We start from the raw sequence: 26269 nt of genomic DNA on the forward strand, positions 1-26269 counted from the left end.
CTGCTGGAAGGGCAGCCCTCACTTTACAGAACCCAGAACTTAGGAAGAATTCCTCAAGTTTCCAGTCTCAGCCTTAAAGCTGGTTCTCAGTGCCCAATGGAATGAAAGCTCCACGTGGACCTTGTCTGCGTTGTTCATGGCTGAACCTTCAGTGCCTTAGAACAGTACCTGGTACAAAGTAGACAGACCGTAAATATGCGTTGGTTCTGTTGATGAACGTCTCACGCCTTATTCAGAGATGCTCTGCTTCCCAAAGCCACTGCTCTTTGGTTTGTGCCTTACAAACCTTAATGAGTAGTGTCTACTGTACTTTAGAATCACTCTCAGAATATGAGCAAAAAAGTACACAGGGCTGAAACGGGACTAATAAAAAAAAGCCAAGGGCACTGGAGAAACACTTCAAAGACAGAATGAAATATTGTTCCAATATATGTTCCAATCCAAAGGCAGTTATGGCAGAACAAATGCCCTCCCCAAAGCAGTCCACACCCTCATCTCTGGAACCTGTCAATCAGTTACTTCACCTGGTAAAAAGTACTTTACAGATGTAAAAAGTAATGAATGTTAAAATAGGGAGATTATCCTAGATTATCTGGATGGGTTCAGTCTAATCACATGAGCCCTTAAAAGCAAAAAACTTTCAGGCTGGAAGCAGAGAGATGTAGCAGAAGGAAAAATCAGATTTAAAGCATGAGAGGGGCTCAAACCACTGTGGCTGGGGAGGGACCATATGAAAAGCACGAGAAGGAATGCTGGCAGCCTCTGAGTAAAGACCAGCCCCCAGCTGACATCCAGGAAGAAAACAGGGACCTCAGTCCCACAACTTCAAGGAACTGAAATCAGCTACCAATCCGAATGAGCTCAGAAACAGATTCATGTTCAGAGCCTCCAAAAAGGAATACAGCCCTGTGAACACCTTGATATGCAAAATTCATACCTTCACTTTATGCAAGGTATAACCAAGGCATAAACAAATAATCTACAGGATAAGAAGCCTTGGCAATACCTAACCAAAGAATGCAATTTTTCATTGAAATATTCTTCAGGATTACTTTGCTTGGTATATGACTGATTTCTAACACTGATTTATAAAAGAAAATTTCTTCCTTACCAGCCACTGCTTTCAGCATATAATTTATATTACTCATATCAATTAAATTATTAACTTCTATTTATTGAGCATCTAATGTGTGCCAGGCCTTATGCCAGGCTCTTCATATACCTGAGCAATAGTCACAACCAAGGGTAAACTACGTTACCTGTAGGTAAAAGCCTCGTTATCTGAGGCTTACAGAATCTAATGTATCCAAGGTCCCACAGCTGGTAAAATGCTGAGGCAGAATTTGAACCCAGATGCAGATGACCCCAGGCCTACACCCTTTCTACTCTGCCACACTTCCCCACTTCTGTCAAAATACTGAGGTCCAAGTGGTCATCAGGGAACTGAAGGAGACCCAGGAGAAAGTGTCAGAATACTTTGGCTGAAAAAGAGAGAAATAGCCACATCAAAAAAAAAAAAAAAGAAAGAAAGAAAGAAAGAGAGGAGAAATGTTTCAAAACATGTCTCTCCTCAAAATCCACTTTTAGTACAGAAACGCGTGCGGACAGAACAGTTTCTCTCCCCTCCCCCGCAATGTTGGTTGCTGCTCCTGTTGTATATCTTGGCGCAATTAACTGCCCATGTGCAACGAGGTGTCACGGAACATCCATCTACCATCACCCATGTCAAAATTCCACCCAAGTGGCAGAAGCAAAAGGCTGCTTAATGTAAATCAAGTATCAACCCCAGTGCTCCAATTAAGGCACTGCTATAAGAGTCACATTTCAAAATGTTTGGAAGTCACTTCATCCCAGAGGTATCCCCTAAAACATCTTTACACAGAGCCATCCTGGCCACTCATTATGTTCTAATTCAAGAGCCTCATTTTCTGATTTTAGGAAGATCTCACAGCAACAGCTGACAGGCAGGAGCAGAACCTGAGATGCTCCTATGCCCGAGAGATGGGCAGGAAGCATATGGCAGCTACCCTAATCAACACCCGCCGTGAACCAACTGGTCTACAAGGCACAAACACAGCATGACAGGATGGGCTGTGATGTAGCTGACAGTTTTGACAGTGCATTTCCATGTCCTCGATCACGCTAATTTTTCCAACTAGGGAGAGATTTTCAAGTTGAACCCTAAGCTGCTGACTGTCAGATTATGAAGGCTGTACTATCATTCTACTTAGAGCATAATTCAGACATTATATAATTAGAGGGATTTTATTGGGTTGTGCACACAATAGGTGTTTAATGAGTAAACAGAAGTGAAACAATGAATGGGCACCAGAATAAATTACTATGTCTTCTAAAAGCACCCATCTTTCCAAAGTCTGAATCATCCCAGCTGAAAAGGTGAACATTTCGATCTTGTTGTGAAATAAAGCAAAACAGCCAAAACAGTCCAAGGAAATGGTCTACCATTTGTAACAACCTTTGACCCTCTGTCTCACGATGCAAAAAGTGCCAACAGGCTGCAAGTGTCTTCACAGATGAGCTTATCTGGTTATTTAGACCAGTTATCTGGGGCTGCAGACATCTCCATACAGAAACAGATCTTACTAAAATTATACTCTAGAAACATTACCAGTGGAATCACAGAGCAATGAAAATAACTCAGTACATTTTCAACCACTGAAGCAGAAAATACTATTTCTGGAATAAAACAAAAACAGATCTTAAGCATTAGGCCTAAACCCTTCACACTGACGGGATTACCAGCAACCCTGCCACAGGAGCATCCGAAAGTCACAGTTTGACTACGACCTTCACCTCAGGCAGAAGCTATAGCATCAGAGCGTCAAGCTGGACACAAGGACTCCCTGATGGTCAGTCAAGAGTGTAAACCCTGGCATGTGTTTCTAAGGAATATTCTAGGGTATCATCCAGGTACAGGGTCCAGAAACAGAACCTTCTTAGTTCCCCAGGAGGGCCCATCTTTCTCTAGAGAAATCATGGTGTGCAAAGGCTCAGAGGATTCCAATTTCTTTCTATTATAATGAGGAACATCTCTTTCCAGGCGCATCCTTCTTCTAGGGCTTTTTCCCTGGTTTTAAAAGAAACTACTGACACATCAGAGAGCCCTGTGGTGAATAGGAAACCTGAACACTGAATGCTAAAGGATGTTGTTCCAAGGGGCATTTCACCAGAGCTCCAAGGAAACCCAAAGAAAGATACCTGTTCTGGAACAAGACATAACACACAGACAACCAGAATGCTCAGACTCATCCCTATTGTTGGATGGATTCTCATGGACTGCTTCTCTGAACTAGTGATTCCCAGCTGATGGACTGGGCTTTCTTGGGATTATTTTTTTCTATGAATGCAATTTTGTCATTGATTAAGCTAATTATTGAGTGTGTGCCCATCCAATTCCAGGGTTTTCCCACTGAGACATCTCGATGTCTCCTTTCTGATAGGCTTTTAAAAATGAATAGTTATCCATCTTCCCATCAATGGTGTTGAGAATTTTTTTAAAAAATCTGTGGAGTTCCTTCTTCACATGAACCCTTTCAATATTAAAAACCATAAAAAAAGAGGTTTTCTCTGATTGAAACAGGCACAAGGGACCTTAGACTTGGACTCAGAGCCACATCCTACTTACTCTTCCCCCATTTACTCTTGGAGAGGTGGCCCAAAAGTTTGAAAGGACAGTTAGAATACCACTGAGCCAAATTATGTCTCCAACTCCCAGCCAGCACTATATTTCTACAAAAACAAAGTCACGTTGCCCAAGGAAAAATGTCACATTCCAAAAGTATTAGTGCTTGAAGCTTCTCCACACAGCAATCCTACTCACCAAGATCGGCTTCAGAATGTCCAGGTTGGAATGAAGTACTTGCTCTGCTGCATCCAGTTTCTCCTTTGGCAGGCTGCAAAGCATGGAGACTTCTTGGTCACCAAGTTGAATCAGCTCTCCTAATTTTGATCCGTTGCACAGATTGGTCAAATGTAACTGGTAGCCTTGCAAAAATACCTGGAAGCATTTCATGCAAAGAGAGAGAAGCAAAACTGGATTACAAAGATGGGAAGCAGGGTCCTTGAAGCCTTTTGGGGGACTTCACATCAATACAGCTTTGAAGAATGGACACTGCTGGACTGTATCCAGTGCACAGGGTCTCTACCGAACTTTAGGATGGGTCAAGACATGATCCTACAGGACATTAAAACCGGAATGTGGCATTTGACTTATCACCTCCACACTCTTGTCCTTGTGAGGGGAAATCCTGAGTCCAACTCTTGTTCTCAAAAGTGGGACACGTGATTCACCCAGTAGGAATCTAGAGTCTGAACTCCTAAAACCACTTTTATTAAATAAAATAGAAAATTCTCATTATTTTGGAATGCATGATATCTTAACCTGGGGTTGGGCTGAATTATGAAAAAAAAGGCATTTATACTATTTATTTGTAGATACAGATATTTAGCTGATGCAAAGAACTATGTTCAAACAATTTCAGAATGTGGAACTCTTCCTTTTACTTGTATCAGAGCAGAGTACTAGAAAGTCAAGCCCCTTACCTCACTGATAGGTCAGTTCTAAGTCTTTTTGGGTTTTTTTTAATCTTTATTTATTTATTTTCTTATTAGTCATCCATTTTATACACATCAGTGTATACATGTCAATCCCACTCTGCCAGTTCATCACACCACAACCACCACCCCATGCCGCTTTCCCGCCTTGGGGTCCATACGTTTGTTCTCTACTCTGTGTCTCAATTTCTGCTCTGCAAACCAATTCATCTGTACCATTTTCTAGGTTCCACATATATGCATTAATATACGATATTTGTTATTCTCTTTCTGACTTACTTCACTCTATATGACAGTCTCTAGGTCCATCCACATCTCTACAAATGACCCAATTTCATTCCTTTTTATGGCTGAGTAATATTCCATTATATATATGTACCACATCTTCTTTATCCATTCATCTGTTGATGGGCATTTAGGTTGCTTCCATGTCTTGGCTATTGTAAATAGTGCTGCAATGAACGTTGGGGTGCATGTGTCTTTTTGAATTATGGTTTTCTCTGGGTATATGCCCAGTAGTGGGATTGCTGGGTCATATGGTAGTTCTATTTGTAGTTCTTTAAGGAACCTCCATACTGTTCTCCATAGTGGCTGTATCAATTTACATTCCCACCAACAGTGCAAGAGGGTTCCCTCTTCTCCACATCCTCTCCAGCATTTGTTGTTTATAGATTTTCTGATGATGCCCATTCTAATTGGTGTGAGGTGATACCTCATTGTAGCTTTGATTAGCATTCCTCTAATAATTAGTGATGTTGAGCAGCTTTTCATATGCTTCTTATGTCTTCTTTGAAGAATTGTCTATTTAGTTCTTCTGCCCATTTTTGTATTGGGTTGTTTTTTTCATATTGAGTTGCATGAGCTGTTTATATATTTCGGAGATTAATCGTTTGTCTGATGATTCATTTGCAAATATTTTCTCCCATTCTGAGGGTTGTCTTTTCCTCTTCTTTATGGTTTCCCTTACTATGCAAAAGCTTTTAAGTTTCATTAGATCCCATTTGTTTATTTTTCTTTTTATTTCCATTACTCTAGGAGGTAGATCAAAAAATATCTTGCTGTGATTTATGACAAAGAGTGTTCTTCCTATGCTTTCCTCTAAGAGTTTTATAGTGTCTGGTCTTACATTTGGTCTCTAATCCATTTTGAGTTTATTTTTGTGTATGGTGTTACAGAGTGTTCTAATTTCATTCTTTTACATGTAGCTGTCCAGTTTTCCCAGCACCACTTTTTGAAGAGACTGTCTTTTCTGCATTGTATATCCTTGCCTCCTTTGTCATAGATTAGTTGACCATATGTTCATGGGTTTATCTCTGGGCTTTCTATCTTGTTCCATTGATCTATGTTTCTGTTTTTGTGCCAGTACCGTATTGTCTTGATGACTGTAGCTTTATAGTATAGTCTGAAGTCAGGGAGTCTGATTCCTCCAGCTCCGTTTTTTCCCCTCAAGACTGCTTTGGTTATTCGGGGTCTTTTGTGTCTCCATACAAATTTTAAGATTTTCTGTTCTAGTTCCGTAAAAAATGCCATTGGTAATTTAGTAGAGATTGTGTTGAATCTGTAGATTGCTTTGGGTAGTAGAGTCATTTTCACAATATTGATTCTTCCGATCCAAGTACATGGTATATCTCTCCATCTGTTGGTATCATCTTTAATTTCTTTCATCAGTGTCTTATAGTTTTCTGCATACAGGCCTTTTGTCTCCCTAGGTAGATTTATTCCTAGGTATTTAATTCTTTTGGTTGCAATGGTAAATGGGAGTGTTTCCTTAGTTTCTCTTTCAGATTTTTCATCATTAGTGTATAAGAATGCAAGAGATTTCTGTGTTTTTTTTTTTTTTTTTTTTTTTCAGTATGCGGCCCTCTCACTGTTGTGGCCTCTCCCGTTGTGGAGCACAGGCTCCAGACGCGCAGGCTCAGCGGCCATGGCTCACGGGCCTAGCTGCTCCGCGGCATGTGGGATCTTCCCGCACCGGGGCACGAACCCACGTCCCCTGCATCGGCAGGCGGACTCTCAACCACTGCGCAACCAGGGAAGCCCTCACTGGAAGATTTTTAATCACAGTTTCAATTTCATTACTTGTGATTGGTCTGTTCATATATTCTATTTCTTCTTGGTTCGGTCTTGGAAGATTATACCTTTCTAAGAATTTGTCCATTTTATTGGCATAGAGTTGCTTGTAGTAGTCTCTTAGGATGCTTTGTATTTCTGTGGTGTCAGTTGTTACTTCTCCTTTTTCATTTCTAATTCTATTGATTTGAGTCCTCTCCCTCTTTTTCTTGATGAGTCTGGCTAATGGTTCATCAATTTTGTTTATCTTCTCAAAGAACCAGCTTTTAGTTTTATTGATCTTTGCTATTGTTTTCTTTGTTTCTATTTCATTTATTTCTGCTCTTATCTTTATGATTTCTTTCCTTCTGCTAACTTTGGGTTCTGTTTGTTCTTCTTTCTCTAGTTCCTTTAGGTGTACGGTTAGATTGTTTTGAAATTTTTCTTGTTTCTTGAGGTAGGTTTGTATAGCTATAAACTTCCCTCTTAGAACTGCTTTTGCTGCATCCCATTGGTTTTGGATCATCGTGTTTTCATTGTCATTTGTCTCCAGGTATTTTTTGATTTCCTCTTTGATTTCTTTAGTGATCTCTTTGTTATTTAGTAACGTATTGTTTAGCCTCCATGTGTTTGTGTATTTTATGGTTTTTTTTCCCTGTAATTCATTTCTAATTTCACAGCATTGTGGTCAGAAAAGATTCTTGATATGATTTCAATTTTCTTAAATTTACTGAGGCTTGACTTGTGACCCAAGATGTGATCTATCCTGGAGAATGTTCTGTGCGCACTTGAGAAGAAAGTGTAATCTGCTGTTTTTGGATGGAATGTCCTATAAATATCAGTTAAATCTATCTGGTCTATTGTGTCATTTATAGCTCGTGTTTCCTTATTAATTTTCTGTCTGGATGATCTGTCCATGGTGTGAGGTGTTATTACTATATAACAATAACACTAGTATTGTGTAACTGTCAATTTCCTCTTTTATGGCTGTTAGCAGTTGCCTTATGTATTAAGGGGCTCCTATGTTGGGTGCATAAATGTTTACAATTGTTATATCTTCTTCTTGGATTGATCACTTGATCATTTTTTAGTGTCCTTCCTTATCTCTTGCAACATTCTTTATTTTAAAGTCTATTTTATCTGATATCAGTATTGCTACTCCAGCTTTCTTCTGATGTCCATTTGCATCGAATATCTTTTTCCATCCCCTCACTTTCAGTCTGTATGTGTCCCTAGGTCTAAAGTGGGTCTCTTGTAGACAGCATATATATGGGTCTTGTTTTTGTATCCATTCAGCAAGCCTGTGTCTTTTGGTTGGAGCATTTAATCCATTCACATTTAAGGGAATTATCGATATGTATGTTCCTATTACCATTTTCTTAATTTTGGGGGGTTTGTTTTTGTAGGTCCTTTTCTTCTCTTGTGTTTCCCACTTAGAGAAGTTCCTTTAGCATTTGCTGTAGAGCTGGTTTGGTGGTTCTGAATTCTCTTAGCTTTTGCTTGTCTGTAAAGCTTTTGATTTCTCCATCGAATCTGAATGAGATCCTTGCTGGGTAGAGTAATCTTGATTGTAGGTTCTTCCCTTTCATCAGTTTAAGTATATCATGCCACTCCCTTCTGGCTTGTAGTGTTTCTGCTGAGAAATCAGCTGTTAACCTTATGGGAGTTCCCTTGTATGTTATTTGTCGTTTTTCCCTTGCTGCTTTCAATAATTTTTCTTTGTCTTTAATTTTTGCCAATTTTATTACTATGTGTCTCGGCGTGTTTCTCCTTGGATTTATCCTGTATGGGACTCTCTGCACTTCCTGTACTTGAGTGGCTATTTCCTTTCCCATGTTAGGGAAGTTTTCAACTATCATCTCTTAAAATATTTTCCGGGGTCCTTTCTCTCTCTCTTCTCCTTCTGGGACCCCTATAATGCAAATGTTGTTGCATTTAATGTTGTCCCAGAGGTCTCTTAGGCGGTCTTCATTTCTTTTCATTCTTTTTTCTTTATTCTGTTCCATAGCAGTGAATTCCACCATTCTGTCTTCCAGGTCACATATCCGTTCTTCTGCTTCAGTTATTTTGCTATTGATTCCTTTTAGTGTAGTTTTCATTTCAGTTATTGTATTGTTCATCTCTGTTTGTTCTTTAATTCTTCTAGATCTTTGTTAAACATTTCTTGCATCTTCTCAATCTTTGCCTCCATTCTTTTTCCAAAGTCCTGGATCATCTTCACTATCATTATTCCGAATTCTTTTTCTGTAAGGTTGCCTATCTCCATTTCATTTAGTTGTTTTTCTGGGGTTTTATCTTGTTCCTTCATCTGGTACATAGCCCTCTGCCTTTTCCTCTTGTCTATCTTTCTGTGAATGTGGTTTTTGTTCCACAGGCTGCAGGACTGTAGTTCTTCTTGCTTCTGCTGTCTGCCCTCTGGTGGATGAGGCTATCTAAGAGGCTTGTGGAAGTTTCCTGATGGGAGGGACTGGTGGAGGGTAGAGCTGGCTGTTGCCCTGGTGGGCAGAGCTCAGTAAAACTTTAATCCACTTGTCTGCTGATGGGTGGGGCTGGGTTCCCTCCCTGTTGGTTGTTTGGCCTGAGGCAACCCAATACTGGAGACTACCTGGGCTCTTTAGTGGGGCTAATGGCAGACTCTGGGCAGGCTCACACCAAGGAGTATTTCCCAGAACTTCTGCTGCCAGTGTCCTTGTCCCTTGGTGTGCCACAGCTGCCTCCCACCTCTGCAGGGACCCTCCAACACAAGCAGGTAGGTCTGGTTCAGTCTCCTATGGTGTCACTGCTCCTTCCCCTGGGTCCCAATGCACACACTACTTTGTGTGTGCCCTCCAAGAGTGGAGTCTCTGTTTCCCCCAGTCCTGCCGAAGTCCTACAATCAAATCCCGCTAGCCTTCCAAGTCTGATTCTCTAGGAGTTCCTCCTCCCGTTGCCAGGCCCCCAGGTTGGGAAGCCTGACGTGTGGCTCAGAACCTTCACTCCAGTGGGTGGACTTCTGTGGTATAAGTGTTCTCCAGTCTGTGAGTCAACCACCCAGCAGTTATGGGGTTTGATTTTATCATGATAGTGCCCCTCCTGCCATCTCATTGCGGCTTCTCCTTTGTCTTTGCATGTGGGGTATCTTTTCTGATGAGTTCCAGTGTTTTCCTGTCGATGATTGTTCAGCAGTTAGCTGTGATTCCGGTATTCTCGAAAGAGGGAGTGAGAGCATGTCTGTCTACTCCGCCATCTTGAACCAATCTTCCCTAAGTCATTCTTATCTATTCATTTCAGCAAAGAACCTTTCCTTGGCCATATCTTATTTAATTAGTTTTACTGGACCTAAATAAACTGCACTTCTTCATATATGGTCCTTACTGTCCATTAGACAATAAGTTCAGTAAGATGAGCATCTTTGTTTTTCTTGCTCTGTGTCCACAGTGCTGGAACATATGGACAGTAAATATTTGTTGAATGAATGAATGGATGATTCAGACTCTTTATTACTCCGTTACTATTTCCTCTGTTTCAATTAGTGCAACCTGACCAGCTTGTAGTACAACCTAGTGGGAGTGATGGACCAAAAGCCTTTCAAGACCCATGCAGCCTTCTAACCCTGCAGAGCACTTGCTTGGCCATGGCTTCCATTAAGTAAGTTTCCACCTACTGCCAGATACTCAAGTACACTTCACTTTTCCTCCTTTCTCTAACTAGCCCTTGCTGCCAGCCTACCTTTAGTATTTGGTTTAAGAACACTGACTACACAGAGACTAATTACCATACAAGGACCACCTCCATATTTTGGATGTCCCTTACTTTAAACTGATCGGATGTGACAGATAAGAAATTGGTAGAGGGCAACGGAAATCATGCTAACGATTTTCATAAGCCTGCTGCCTTTGGCCCATCTCCCAACCACACAATTGGTAAACTCAAGGCATATTTTCCCAGTTTCATAAGGGAAAGCAGTAAGCACATTTTTCAAATTTTTAAAATTCTAGATCATGTGAAGCAAAGATCTTATTTTCAGTCATAAACATTTCCACTACTTCTGCTTACTGCAAAGACAAGCTGGTATGTAGACATGAGACACACTAAGGAAGCAGTTCCCCTTTCTGCCAGAGAATAAATTTGAGACACTTCTCTGAAAATCAATAACTGTGCAATCTGGGCCTGCTATCCACCACACAAGAGCAGTGTGATTATCTAATGATGCCAGTGGAAGTTTCTGAAAATCTAAGGTTAAAATTCTACATAAACACTAACATTACTTCCTGGTTTTATAATTTTAAGAAAAAAAATTAAGCATTTTCTCCTTATATATCTTTCTCGTCTATCTTTAAAGGAAGCATTACATTTTGAAAATCTCCTGTCTTGCATTTTCTTTTTTTTTTTTTTTTTTTTTTTTTGCGGTATATGGGCCTCTCACTGTTGTGGTCTCTCCCGTTGAGGAGCACAGGCTCCGGACGCACAGGCCCAGTGGCCACGGCTCACGGGCCCAGCTGCTCCGCGGCACGTGGGATCCTCTCGGACCGGGGCACAAACCTGTGTCCCCTGCATCGGCAGGCAGACTCCCAACCACTGCGCCACCAGGGAAGCCCCTGTCTTGGATTTTATAGACAGAGATACTCTAGGTAATAATCCTCAACCCTGGTTATTGTTTCAGAACTGTGAAATTTTAAAGAAAATGTTTAATTCATCTTAAATTCATCTCCCCTTTAGGGAGTCATTATCAACAAATGCCAACTGATGGGCAGGAAATCAGTTTTATTTCAACCAGCAGGTCCGTGACGCCAGGTTGTACATTCCACTCTCTGGATGGTTTGGCAACGCCAGCCTGAGCAGGGAGGTAAAGACAGGTGAAGCTGCATTGGAGCCAACAACCTCCTTCAGCGCCATTACAGACAGGATTTTATTCACTTCCCTCCAGGCGCTCTCCAACAATGTCACTGCCATCAGCCCCACCAGGGAAAGTGACGGTCGCAGCTTACCTTGCGGAGACTGACATCAGCCCCCAGTATCTTGTCCACAGTTGGCCTTGGCAGAGAGAGGTTGTGATGCAGGAATCCAGAGAAGGTTTCATTGTCTACCAGGAAGTCCTGAAACTTCAAGCCTGCTGGAGAAATAGCGTTTTATTTTCATTTCATACGTAACTCAAAAAATAAATAAATAAAAAGCACGACGGAGCAAACTATCATAATATTGACTGCCTTGTTGTAAACCGATTGATAACCACAGGCCTCTGGCTTAAGCACACAGAGAAACAAAAGTTCAGGGCGCTTCGCCTTAACAGCAGAGACAAGAAAAGACTGCTTTCTGAAGCCGTGGAATGCGGCACTGCTGTACATACACACACACACATACACACACACACACACACACACAGCTTTTCTTTGCTTTTCAAAGAAAAAAATCAACCCACCTGAGATCTGTGACCCTGACCCCACAGCTCCCGTCTCCCCAGTGCCATCTCAGACAGCTAAACTCAGAGATATTTAAAGCCTTTATTCCCACAAGCCTCGGGGGCTGGTTTCCTCTTGATGCAGAGCAGTGGTTCTCAAACTTGAGCAGACATTAGAATCACCTGCAGGACTTGTGAAAACAGACTGGTCCCCTACCCCCAGAGTTTCTGATTCATCGGCCTGGGATGAGGCTGGAGAATCTGCATTTCTAACAAGCCGCCAGGCGGTGCTGATGTGGCTGGTCTGGGGCCCACCCTTTGAGAACCAAGGAGGTAGAGCATTATGCACATCAAAGCGCTTTCACAGACTTGGTCTCATTTCAGTTCTAAACGTGGCACACGTGATACAGACCTCCAACACCCAGGTCTGCCGTCCTTTAAGAAAACACATATGCAGATATTTTAAAAAATCAACGCTACCAAATGATTGGATTGTTGCAGGGTGTCATACAGACTCTCTTTAAATAATTAGCCCTTCAGGTACATTTAGAAAAGGTTCCAATCCAGTGCAGTGAAGCAGAAAAAGCACTAGCCAGAAATCCAATTTTAGTCCCCAGAGTTGGAGGCTGTGCCTAGTGGCATCGCTTGGGTATTTCACATCTTTCTGAATTTCAGCTTCTTCATCGCAAAACATGAGGTTTCTGGCCAGATGCTCGGCAGGCCCTCCCCCTTACTGAAATGCTCTCATCTTCCCTGCCATATTTCATTTGAGTGTCCACTTCTCCTTCTGCCCCTCCCTCTTAATAACCCAACTTCTTTCAATAAAGAGAAAACCAGCTCATCATGACCTCATGACCAGGCAGACATCACTGAGAGACTAGCCCACAGGTCCAGGAACGATCCCACCTCTCGGGGGGCAAACCTAGCAAACCTAAATCACTTAACTGATGAGAAACAGATGTTTGACCTGAAAATGGGGCTGTGAGGTGAGGCTTAAAGAGGACAGGAGTTAATCCTGGGAGCTATGGGGGTGATGTGCAGAGATAAAGTAGAAGGAGGGCTCAGAATCCAACCAGACTCGCATCAGTGCTTCCTGATCCAGACATATTCTGCTAAAGCAAACTTTAATAATACAGAGTTATAGAAGGGATACACTAAGCATGATTCGCGTCTCTAGAGAAATGATTCTCTGGCTACACCTTATTTGACTAACTCCTAGTTATTCCTCAGGACACATTCAAGAAGCTGGTCCTGGCCCAGTCAGCACCCCTTGTGAGAAGAGGTGCTGGTCCTGGCCCAGCACCCCTGTGAGAACAGGTGCTCCTGCAGGCTGTCACCTGCCTGGTTCTCCCTAACACACATGATACTGCGTTCTCACCATCGTGTTCGCTTCTATAGCTGCCGAACCTCAGAGCATCTAATATTCACTTAGGGACATGCTAAAATGCAGTTTCTTGGGCCCAATTCCCAGAGATTCTGAAACAGTGGCTCTAGAGTGGGGCCTAAGAATCTACATGTTAATAATCATCTCGTATTTCTAATGCAGGGGGTCTGGGGACCATCCTTTTAGGAATGTTGTTTTATTTGCATATTCTGTCCACCAGACTATGCCTCTGGGACACAGACTGTGTCTTTTATCCTTGTATCAGGGTGTCCAGATCAAGCAAAGAATTACTGATCAGTGAATGATGGCTGGATAATAAATACTAGGAGAGGGGATCAGGGCTGGGAAGATTCCGGAAGCAACTGAGCAACATCACAGGAGATTTCCTTTCAGCTCTACAGGTCTGAGAGGGGCCCACAGGTATTAGGATGATCCCCAGGCTGCACCCCAACAGTAAGCAGGACTCCTAGTCACTAGAACTATATTCCCAGAGACGCAAAGTGACATCCTGAGTGTCCCAGTATCCCTAGTGTAAACGGGAAGAAGGTAGGAAAGCTGGTGGCTTCAACTGAGGTCTGGCATGGAAAGCCTGACACTAACCACTGTGGAACAATGGGGGTCAGAAAACCTGGGCTCTGTATCCATTTATTTGCCAGATTATTTCACCTAGCTGTGTCTCCACTGCCTCACCTGTCAAGTGAGGGACGAAGAAAGCTCTCCGAGCTCCAGACAGAACAGAATATACACAAGAGCTGAGCCTCAGTGACCAGGCGGGTCACACACCCCTCCTGAGAGTGAAAAGCCGGAACAGCACTCGACACTGGGCTGAGTCAAGTCCAGAAGAGCCTCCCCCTCCGGACCAGGGCTTCTGAAGCGTGGGAGGCCGACCCCGCTGCACTTGCGATGGGTCTAGGTCACAAGCAACACTCTTGAGACCAGGGAGCATGCGCAGTGCACTTACAAGACGTTTCTGGTAAGTCAACTGGCTCTGCGGATGAGAACAGCTGGATGTGATCAAACTCCTACTGCCTCTTAGTGACTCCTCCGAATGAGAAAGAAGAACCGAGAGGCTGATTAAACAGTCAACAGCCTCTGACAGTGCACATGCACGTGGTGGCGAGGCCGCCATGCGGCAAGGCAGCAGGGCGGGCCAAAGATCCCTGGCTACAGAGAACTGGAATTCTGGTCACATGGATACCACACACGTGGACGCAGGTTCACACACCACCACCAGCAAGCTGCAGCCAGTGTGCGCGCAGGAAAGCAGGGCCGTGGGGCGCCCTGGTTCTCAACCTTGGCTCCCGGGAGACGCGATCAGAACTTCTGGGGCTGAGACCCAGGCATCAGAATTTTCTAACACTCCCCAGGGTGATTCCAGCCAAGTTTGGGAAACAACAGTGCAGTGAAAAGATCAGGGGTGTGGGACCAGAATAACCTAACTTGGATGCTGGACTCTGCTGTTTATGAACCGTGAGGCTTTGAGAAGTTCATTTTGCCTTCCTGAGCCCAAGATTTCTTACCTAAGAGGTAAGGGTTAACAGTACCCACTTTCTGAAGATATGAGGATTAGAGATATTTACGTGTAATGCAAGAATAGTAAGCAACGGGCTCATTGTAGGTGCTCAAAAAATGATAATTTTGTGATTATTGAGAAGGGTTTATTTCACTCACCTTTACTAGTGTACCACCATGAAGTGTAGAGAAAAGGTAAGGACACAGGCACTGCCCTCAAGGAACTTCCAAGGATGATAAGGGAGATGAAGAGGCAAATCAACAGAGAAAGCAGAAGGGATGAGAGAGCCAGAGGAAGGCAGCTCATGGAAGCATTTGACCCAGATGAGGCTTATTATCTGCAAGTGTTTCAAGGGGGTAGTCAGGCTGAACAGGCTGAAGCTGAATTGTGGAGAAGGACAGAGAGCCAGAAGTCTCCAGAGGCTGTGGCTGGTGAGGAGAGGGTAAGGAAGGCCTCCCGTGATGGCAGGGACCAGGATACCCTGTAGTCATAGTGCTGTGTACACCAGGTTCTCAATGTTTCTGAAAGAATAAATAAATGTACAAGCAGATAAAGGAGATTAGAGGAGATTCCTCAAAACCTAAGATTTGGGGAGTAGAATGGGAGAAGGAAGAGGACGAGGTATAGTATGAGGCCAGAGTTGGGTGGCTTCGTACCTCTGGTCTCAGTTTTCTCCATTTTGTTGTTGGCAGGAAAATGAGTGGAGAGGCCAAGAATATCGAGAAAGCCTGATGTCTGAAATGGCCCTTCTCCTCTTGGCCTAGCTAACTCCTACCCTTCTTTATGACTTGGGCCATAAGTCATCTCCTCCAGGAAGCCTGCCCTGACGTTCCGCCCTCAAGCTGGGTCAGGTGGCCATCCTCTGTGCCCTAACAGCCTCCTAAGTGTGCCTCCCCCAATCTGCAGTTGTCTGAGACCACATCTTTTTCCCCAGAAGAACAGAAGTGCCTGAGGGCCAGGACTTTGGAACTCGAAAGCACAGCAGTGTCTGGCACACAGAAGGCACCCGGGCAACGGTGGATGATGGAGGAATGGATGAACACAAATGAGTGAATCAAGTAATGAACTGAGGTGACTGCTGCAGATAGGCAAGGATGAAACAGGACCTGAGTGTGAAACAAACCAGGTCAAGATAGCGTTAGAGTTTCTCTAAGCCCCCTCAGCTGCGTCAGCCCAGGTCAGGAAGACAGGTGAGTGGGAGCTGGAAGCAGAGTGTTGGAAGTGTCAATAACAGGATAAATGGGGATGACAGCAGCATCTACGTCACTGCACTGAGCTGGGGGTTAAATGAGAAAATGCACCTGAAGTCCCAGCATAATGCCTGAAACCAAGAAAAGCTCTCAATAAGGACGGCTAATACCATCATCACTTTCAGGAAAGACACCTCATTAGCTTCATTGCTAGTTTGATCCTAAAGCATATGCTTTCAGAATAGATAAGGACACAGAAGTGACTTTGCCAACTAAGTCAATACTGAATTTATGATCTAAGGTATATGCACGTGTGTGTGTGTATGTGTGTGTTATGTATTTGCCTGGCTGAGCTCCTGAGTCAGACAGAACTACTGAATTCTTTCTGCTGACACTGTCTATAAGGTGAAGAAAAGGTTGAAGCTAACCAATTTGCCTATTCAAAGCTTTAGAAAAGAATAAATAAATCTAGCATTTTGCAGAGAATCAATGGAAATGATCGCCTCTACAGGATCACTGCAAGGATGGGCATAGATGCAAGATGACCAGTAAGAAAAACGAGTCATTGGAAACAAGACAGAGAACACAATGGAAGAGACAGTCACTTACTTGGCCATATAACTTTGCCCACGTGAGCTGACATGACCTTGATTTTCTTATCTGTAATGTGTAAGATGTAGAAGATGATCTCAGAGGTCTTCTTAAACTTGGTACTGAAAGGTACACTTGGGGTAAAACTAAATCAGCACTGGACATGGCATCAGAAAATGTGAATTCAGGTCCCAGTTCAGCTGTTTCCTAACTGTGTAATCGTGAACCTCACTTTTCTGAATCTCTCTGGGCCTCAGTTTCCTTAGATGTAAGAAGGGTTAATAATATTCACAGCTTGTTGTGAACACCAAGATCAAGAAAGTGAAAGTACTCTTCTGGAGGGAAAGGGCCTCAAGAGTTTACAAGGGTAACTGAGAGGATATAAATGCTGTCACAGAATATGGTCATCAGGGAGCTGGACAGGTCACTAAACTAAACATGAGTCCTTGCTGCCTGCAGAGAAGACCAAAAGTCCCCATCCAGCAAAAGGCGCCTAGAGCTTTCCTGCTGCCTTCCTGCTGCCGTGTCTCTGATATGGACCAAAATACTTGAGGAGCCAGCGGCGGCCTGTCCTTTTCCAGAGAGCTTTGCTTTGGGTGCAGGGAGGTAGGGCAAAGAAAAGGAGAAAAAAAAAACAAAACAATTCAGGAGCTTGGAGTCCAAAGAACAAAACAAGTGAAGTGTGTGTTTGTGGGCTGAGGACAAACAGGACAGAATCCTCAGTTCCTTGCCAGTCCTCTGGGCCAGGCAGGCCAAGGAAACGCTTCCACGGCAGGGGAGAGAGGGGTGTGGAGGGGAGGGGCACTGCACCGTGGGGCGTGGGGGGGATACCTTCATGGCCACGTAGTGTTCCTTCTGCTTCTTCGCAGCCTGCCTGCGTGCCGCGGAGAAGGAGGGGAGCAGGGAAGAGGGAGGGCAGCGGCCCCGGAAGGCGGAGGAGGGAAGCCCTCAGCAGAGCTGGCGGCGGGGTTACTCCCGGTCAGTGCCCTCCAGTGCCCAGCTCCGGTTTCAAGATCGCTGTAGTCTCTTTTGTTCAACATGAAAAGAAACCACAGGATCAGCTGCTTGAGAAGTGGGTGGAGGAGGCAAATGAAAAAAAAAAAAGAAGTCGAGAAAGAGATCACATCAGCTTCCCAGGCCCAAATACTCTTCTTAAAAGGACCCCAGGAGGGTCTCCCAGCCCTGACCCTGTCAATGGCCTGGAGGGGCCACGGCCAGATTCTCGCTCCTGGCTTGACTCAGCCTACGCCAGGCCTTCTAAACAGGACTGCGAAACATTCCTCTGCCAGAAAAGGGCTGGGAACAAACATACTCAGGTGTCTTCTGGGGTAATTTTTGTTGTTTTGGTTTGTTTTCCTGATGCTAGGGCTCTACTTTCTTCTTCAGGGATAGCTCCCGCCTGCTTCACTGAGACGGCTGGACCCTCCCCGGGAAAACCAGGGCTTCTCTGGGAAGTTCAGGGCTCTGGAGAGGGGGGTAAGGCAGGATAACCTGGCTGCTTCCTGGGGTGACTCCTTAGGGCTCATGAGAGGAGGCCGAGAGCCTGGGGTACACACAGCCTCAGGACCTCCCTGCTGGTCATCTGGGCCCAGGGTTCCCTACCCAGGAGAAGTGTCCTTCTCTACAGTGAGGGCTTGCTGACGGACACCAAGACACCCCTGAAAGATCCCAGGTTCTGGAGTCTGGCTAACCTGGTTCATTTCTCAGTTCTAGAATTTTCCAGTTATGTGGCCTTGGAGAAGTCACTTAGACTCTCTGAACCTGCATTTTTCTATAAATGGAGATCGGCCATACTAGGGGGTGGGTTAAGTAAACACTAACGACACTGAGTGAATACTGACTCACACACACTGCAAGAGAAAATACAAGCTGAAAAATTAAACAAGTTCAAAACAAATGTTGATAAAGTCTTGGATGACACTTATGTGAAGGGTTCCACAGAGAAACCAGAATATTTAGGGTCACGCTTCCTGAACCCTTTGTGGCAAGTCCCGGGAAAGCCAGAGTCTTCTGAGACCAATGGGAGTATCACAACTTCAGCAACCACATATTCCTTATTCTACATAGAATGGAACTTGCATAAGTTCAACAAACTTCTAAATGGCTACTGAACCCAAAACACTAGAGCTATGGTTCCAAGTAGCAATATTTCTTGGCGCTCCTTGAAGGCAGGAGCCTGTAATAAAAGAGATGCTGTATAAAGACAGGATCCCTGCCCTTGCCTTCCAAGAGAAGGTGGACAGAGGGTCAGGTGAGCAGAGCCGTGAGCCTCCAGCCCACTCTGCCACTCCAGAATCAGTCAACCTTGAAATCGGGAGATGGGAAGAGACACGACACATCTTTCCCAGATCCATCCGCTAAGGCAACAGCATACCTGTGTCTTACTGAGAAGTGGGCAAGGTGGGAGAGGTGGTCAGGAGCCCCTGGAATGAGGACTAACATCAGCTGATAAGAAGCTGAATGGTAACCAGGCCCCCAAAGAGCCAGTGGAGTCCGTGGCCCCAGAGGGTGAGGTGACCTGTTCACACTGGCCAGGAGCTCTGCTAATGCAATGCAGGTGGTGGACACAGTCGGGCTGGCTTGGGAAGCCCAGATGGAAAAGAAAGACAACACTGGGGAGGTAGCATTGGCAGAGGCTCCTAACACAACAAGTTAGGAATTAGAATCAGCATGCAGGGCCCTGAGAAGCCCAGGAACATGGGAAAGGAAGGGAAGATGAATTTATCAATTAGGGGCTGAGAAGGGGTTCTTTCCAGGGTTGTAAAGAAAGAATTGTTCATATATATAAGGTATAAATTACTTAGTTTTTCTTACTTTTAAAATTAATAAAACGTATATTAAGGGACATGGTAGTGCTTTGTCAGCAGAGGAAGGGGATTAACATGTACTGAGCATCAGATACATTATATGTATTATTTTCTTTCTTTCTTTCTTTTTTAATACACAGCCATCGTACTTTATTTGGCCGTGCCATGCGGCATGTAGGATCTTAGTTGCATGACCAGGGATCAAACCCATGACCCCTGCCTTGGTTGCCCGGAGTCTTAACCACTGGACTGCCAGGGAAGTCCCTGTATTATTGTCTACAATCCTTAAAACAAGCTTATGAGAAAGGTATTATTTTTCCCATTTTTCAGATGAGGAAACAGACCCAGAGATGTTAATATCCTGCTCAAGGTCACAGAGCAAGCAAGTGGTAAATCTGAACCCAATGAGCTCTGGCTTACAAAGTTTTGGCTCTTTTCGCTCTATAGGAATTAAATGAATCATTTTATTCTTTTAAAATGCTTCATAATGATTTTGGCATCAAAAGCTGGTGACTCCACACATGCGTCCTGGTACTGGAATAAGGCAAAGTGGCAGCATGGGATGGTGCAAAGATGCTGAGCCTTGAGGTCAGACAGACCCTGATTAAATTCACAGCCTTACTCTGTGACCTTGGGCAAAAGATGTAACCCTGTGAGCCTCAGTTTCCTCATCAATAAAATGGGGATGATAACACCAAGCTGGTGCTGTTGTAAGACTTGAATGTCACAACATATTTAAATGTAAAACGGCATCATAACCTGGTACATCTTAGTCTGTTGGACAAAGTGTCACTCTAAGATTGCCTTTCTGTGCCTCAATGCAACAGCGATGCGAAGAAATGCGAAGATTTTAAGGAGAAACAAACTGGACTTCCAGACTGCTCTTTGCCACCCACAAGGTAAATAAATCTCACACTGGAAAAGCAAGAGACATGAAACACTGCTGTTGAGGTTAACAACCCAAACTCTTTAAAGGCAGCCTGACATTATGTGGCACATGCCTTCCTGGAATCAAGTACAACTGTGTTTTCTATTCTTGTCTGGGTAAAGCTGACCTTTGATTTGCTTTAGTTCAAGCAATACTTCAACACAGCAGTGCAGCACTGAATCCCCCTGATGGCAGACCAAGCTGGGGCCAAGCCCTACCCTGGATGGAAACCAACAGCCTAGGCTCTGAGACGCTGCCTGGTTTTGACAGGTCTGGGAAACTTTCAAACTATGAAACTCTAAGGCTTCAAATTAGAACTTTTGATAAGTGCATACGGATGTGAATTGCAATCATCCAAAGATTTCAAGGAATTTCCAGTTTGATGACATAATGTTGACACATAGGTCAACTGATCGCCCAAGATGACCCCCGGGGGCCCCACAAGGACAGAAAACAAAGTTCGAGGCTGCAGCCTCAATTTCAGCAGCTGCCCAAATGGAAGGAAGGGGTTTAGGCAGGGAAGAAGTGGCTGTGAGTCACAGGATGTTCTTTGTACACGGGCTTTGGGGAACGTTCCGCCCATGTCTGTCACCACGAAGCCGGGACGTGGAGGAAGCCTGGCATTTCCCTCAGAAGCCCTCTTGTCTCTGCTCTGATCCCAGTCCATCCATGCCCAGTATCTTGTGACCTGGGAACTTTTCTGGCTAGCCTGGGCTGCTCTCTCGAGGCTGTAATAACATACTAGCAGAGTATGGAAGTCTGAAGTTCTAGTCCTATTCCTCCCCTTTGCCAGCTGTGCTTCCTTAGGCAAGTTACTTAACCTCTCTGAACTTCAGCTCCTTCGTGTGCACAAAAAGGAACAAAATTCCCTACCTCACATGATGGTCCTGCAATGAAGTAAAGTCTAAGCCTGGTGCTCCTGATGTGCCAGATACTGTACTAAATGCTTTATGCTTATCTCATGATTCCCCACAACAGCCCTAAGAGAGGACTGTTATCCCCATTTTGAGGAAACTGACACACAAAGATGCTCCAGAATTATCTAAGGTCACACAGCCGGTAAGCAGCAGAGCCAAGATCTGAACCAAGGCAGTCTGGCTGCCAGGTATGCTGAGTCTCTTAATACTAAACTGTACTGCCCCAGTGGATGTTTACAAGATGCTAACTTTACAACCCTTTCCCTCAACTCCCCGCCACAGCCATTCTCCAAAGCCTGCCCTGCCCTGAGGGGATCAGGTCTTTCTGACTTTGAAAGATCAAAGCAGAATCAAAGGTCCATGCAGTGAGTTCTCAGTATTACCAGTAAACCCAACAGCCAGAAAGTTATGATCCATTTCCCTAAGTAAAGTCCAGCATAACCCTTGGGACTTATTTCATAAAAGTCTTGGTCAGAGCCACATCAAAGAGGTCAAACGAGCCAGATTTGTACCATGAATATATAGAAAATGACAGCCATTCCACTGACACTCAAAAATGTCACAGGGATGGAAAAACTCAAGACCCAAGTCAGGGTGTCAGGATGCAGGCAGCGCTGCCCCAGATCTCTCCTCCAGTCCTTCCCCTTCCAACCCGTGACCTCAGCGATGTGGGATGTCTTCAACCACTACACGTGATACAAACTCGAGAGGGGCCTGGGCCCATGATGCCACCTAGAGATGAAGGAGAGCTGTAGTCTGGATTCCAGGATTTGGGGAAGGAGCAAGGCACTGGGGCAGAGAGGATGTTTGAGCTGAAATGTCCAGCAGAAAGCAGGCTAATGAGCCCATTGGGTACCGCTAAACAACACGTTTAAGTAGCTCTACAGGAAATAAACAGTAAGAAAGCAAAGGGATACCTCCTTCCCTAGCCCAGTCCTGATCTGAGCAGCACCGGCCCTACTGGGAAGGCCTTAGCTCTGGCCAGCCTGCTGGTCACCCCACTGGAAAATGCCAGATTCCCCAAACAGGATGCAGTGGGCTGGAGTGGTGAGCAAACCTGGAGGCCCGGGTGGAAGAGGAGGCCAAGCAAGTAGGCAGTCCTTCCTGTCCCCCCAAGCCTCTGGCAGGGGCAGATGCAGCTGTGTGAGGCCTGAGGCTGACACAGTTTGGAGGACTCTCTTTAAGAAAAAGAATACTTTTTTTTAACATCCTACTTTGGCAATTTTTTGATTGCTGAGATCCCTACCAGCACCTTGGAAGGGGGCTATGAAAGTGAAACTTCTTTAGCTTCTCAGTAAATTCACTTCAAGCCTCTGGGTTCATGGCAGCCCTTCCAGTAAAGTTCTGGAAGGTAAACCTTGTAGACGAAAGAAAGCCAAGGCTGTGCTTAAGAACTTTTGTCATTATTAGTAATTGAGACCCCTGGTGACTTGGGTTCACACAGTGGATCAACTTGAAAATGACATGTGCTGGGATTTTATACTTTTCAAGGTGCTTTCATTTGGCCCTCAGAATACACTGTGAAGGAGAAAGGGCAGGTATTATCCCTAACCTTCATTCCACAAAGATTCACTGGTTGCTTACCATGTGCCTGATTGTACTGCTATCATGCTGATGCTTGTGACAGGGCCACAAGCAAGGCCCAGCCCTGCCCTCCAGGAGCTACAGGCAGGGGACGGCCCACATCACCAGTCAGTCTCAGGTGATCCCTCGCCCAAGTACCAACCAAGTTTCCAAGACGAAACATGTTCAGGTTGTTTTGCCAAAGTCCCAATTTCGAGGCAAGGAAAGCTGAGGCCCAGAGAGGATGAACAAATTGGCAAAGCCAAAAGGCCACCAGGAGCAGATGGGGAGGTAAACTCACTCAGATTAATTGCGTGTCAACTATGTGCTGTGACCTCGCTATCAGTCATCTACAAAGTCATCTGATTTAATGCTCAACAACCCGCAGAGCAGCTAATCTCCACTTTTCAGGTAAACTGAGGGTCAGAAAGAATCAAAACATGCCCAAGGTTCACACTTAATGAGGAACAGAGCCTGAACTTGTTCTCCAAAGGAATCTTCTTGTGAGGGGGGAGCAAAGTCAGCAAAGACCTATTTCACCATCTTGGTGACATCACTCCCCCAAAACAAATCTTAACACAAAGCCCCAAACGCTTTCTCTTACAGCAGCATTTTCCAATCTTCCAGCACTTTTCGGTACGCGGGCCTCTCACTGTTGTGGCCTCTCCCGTTGCGGAGCACAGGCTCTGGACGCGCAGGCTCAGCGGCCATGGCTCATGGGCCCAGCCGCTCCGCAGCATGTGGGATCTTCCTGGACCGGGGCACGAACCCATGTCCCCTGCCTCGGCAGGCAGACTCTCAACCACTGCGCCACCAGGGAAGCCCTCTTCCAGCATTTACAAACTACTCTCACAAGTTTCACCACATCCACATAAAACGATGCCTTCTTTAAATTAACTTCAAGTAATTTTTTCCTATTTAACAGCCTCCTAAGCAATAATACCCATGAAATTGCAATTTGAGATGGGTTAAAATGAAAAGTTTTCATCTGTGTACTGATCAAAATCATCTCAGATACCACACAAGACTCACTCAGAGAAACACTCCTTCTTGCCAGACTGCATCTCACAGAGGCAGAATCTAGACCTGTCACTTTTTCTGGAGTTTTTGAGAATTTGTGCAACTTTTTGTACACTTCCATTGGACTGTAGTCATGACAGGGACTTAAGAAGAAGCAACACTCCTCACCTGGACTCCCAAACATTAATTTAACCCCTACTCAACTGGGTGGTTGTAGGTTTAGGAAGAAGATAATAAAATGTCCAAAAAATTCCAGTGATGAGAAAACTGAGTGAGGGGCCCCTCTGTAAAGCTTCCTACACGCATTTCTTATGAGGATGGTTTCAAGGATAATTAGACTTGTCTATGACTTAACTCTTAAAACTGGTGGTCTTCCCAGTTGGGAGATTAATAGAACAGCACAAGAGACCTCTGTAGAAAGAGCACTGCACGAGGCAGCAGAGGTTTGGCTGTGTTCAGTTCCCAGAATATCCCTCTGGTGGCTGTGCAAACTTGGGAAAGTCCCTCCCCGCTGCTGGATCAGAGTCTTTTCTAGAACAGAAGTTCCGTATGGACAGAGGCCATATTTGTTTTGTACACCTCTGTGTCCCAGCACCTAGAACAGTGGTTGGGACATATTACATGTTCAATAAATACTGGCTGAACGTTTGAATCAATGAACCCATTTGTCTATAAATGAACTAACTGGCCTCTAAGGTCTCATCCAATAAGTGGAAATAAAACAATGCCCTAGGCCAGAAAACCATGGGACTAGAAAAGAGTATTTGAGCAGACGCTCCCCTATCCACAGATTATCAGTGGATAGGCCAATGGATTTAGCAGGTGAAGTGGAAGGAAAAAACAAGGTGAGTCCTCTAACCAGATCACAGGAGCCCGGTAGCCCAGCACAGATGACAACATGGGTTGCTAGGTCTATAAGAGCCTGAATGGCACTGTCCAAAGGGGCTGTCAGTCTCCAGCCTTGGACTGATCCAAGCCTCCAGCCCTGGTCCCACAGTCACCAATGACTTGGATGAGAACAAAGAGAGCTATTTATCAAATTCCTACATGACAGGCAACAAGCAGCAGCAGCAAATAGAACATATGGCAAAACCAAAATCTAAAACGGTTTGGGTAGGAGGAGATGACACAGGGAATCTAAAAATGTAAACTAGAAAAGAGATAGATATTCTCCCTTTAGGTTCAAGAAACCAACAGCACAATTCAGAAATGGAGAACAAGTGACTTGCAATACTGAATGTTTAAAAGGCTCTGTGGTTTGGGTTGACTGCGCATGGAATATGAGTCAGCAGTGTGACGTGGATGCCAAGAAGCTCACTGCATTAACAGAAATATGGTGCTCAGAGCAAAGGAGACAAAGCTCTTTCTACTCTGTGTTGGAAGACTGCTGTAATTTCTGATAAACTTCAACAAAGACGCAGACACACTGAAACGCAACCTACCACAGAAGAGGCAGAAACTGGGGTTGGGGGGGTGACATTCCAGAAGAGGAATGGAGGCCAATTTAGCCTAGAAAAAACAAAAGATTTCAGGAAGGGGGGGGGAGAAAAAGAGCTGTCTTTTAACACTTCAAGAGAAATAGATTAGCCTCTTTCTCTGGGAGATAAGCAGACCAGTGAATAGATTCTGATAATTAGAATACCAGTATTCTAATATTGGGTATCCTGCCAATACCTGAAATGAGCTGCCGTGGGAGAGGCAGGCTCCCTCCTCAGCTAGGTAGAGAAGGTTGATGAGGGCAGGACTCTGAACCAAGGAACCTTCCCATCCACAGAGTGACAGTGCAAGAGAGCTGAGCCCATCACGCTGTAAGTAGGGGTGTCAGGGCAGAGAAACAGAGGTCTCCAAGTCAGGATCTACACCAACATACCCCAGCCTCAGATGCTCTCTGAAATCTAGAGTGCTATTCAAATTCAGCAGAAAGTTACTGATTTCACCTCGGAAGAAGCACCATTTCTGCTGCACTTCCCTCTGGACTGAGGCCTGGCTCAGTGCTGCAAGACAGGCAAAGAAAGGTAGAAGCACTTAAGAAGTAGCTGCAGGGCAGATAAGAGACCATACTGGGTGAATGGAGAGATAAGCCTTGATGGGAGACAATCATACTCAGAGATCTCTCTTCAGAGCTGTGCAGAGAAAGTTGTTTGAATGCAGGTTTGGTTTCTCTTCTCTACCCTGACTCATGTCTCTAGTTGCTCTGTGTCTAAGGAAGCACCCACTGAGATCTGAAACAACACCCGCCCCCATCCATAGTCTGTTTCTCTGGCCGTGCAGTGCAGAGGCAGAAGAGCAAGGCCAGGTTCTCAGAAATGCATCACTGACACACAGGAGTAATATTGGCTCCCATTTATTGAACAC

The 26269-nt window shown here is 44.6% G+C and overlaps 1 protein-coding gene across 4 annotated transcripts in view; it reads right to left on the reverse strand.

Moving 5' to 3' along the window:
* ABCA1 (ATP binding cassette subfamily A member 1) overlaps positions 1-26269 on the reverse strand; it is a 182272-nt gene that overhangs the window by 71046 nt on the left and 84957 nt on the right. For 3 of the 4 annotated variants that reach the window (XM_033431218.2, XM_033431217.2, XM_033431216.2), the window contains 2 exons: positions 11592-11716; positions 3842-4018 (listed from right to left, as the gene is read on the reverse strand). In XM_033431218.2, coding sequence (XP_033287109.1) covers positions 3842-4018; positions 11592-11716 — 302 coding nt within the window. The remainder of the gene's footprint in view (positions 1-3841; positions 4019-11591; positions 11717-26269) is intronic. The other variant, XM_049710938.1, reaches the window with a different exon arrangement.

This window comes from Orcinus orca, chromosome 6 (assembly GCF_937001465.1).
Source record: "Orcinus orca chromosome 6, mOrcOrc1.1, whole genome shotgun sequence".
NCBI lineage: Eukaryota > Metazoa > Chordata > Mammalia > Artiodactyla > Delphinidae > Orcinus > Orcinus orca.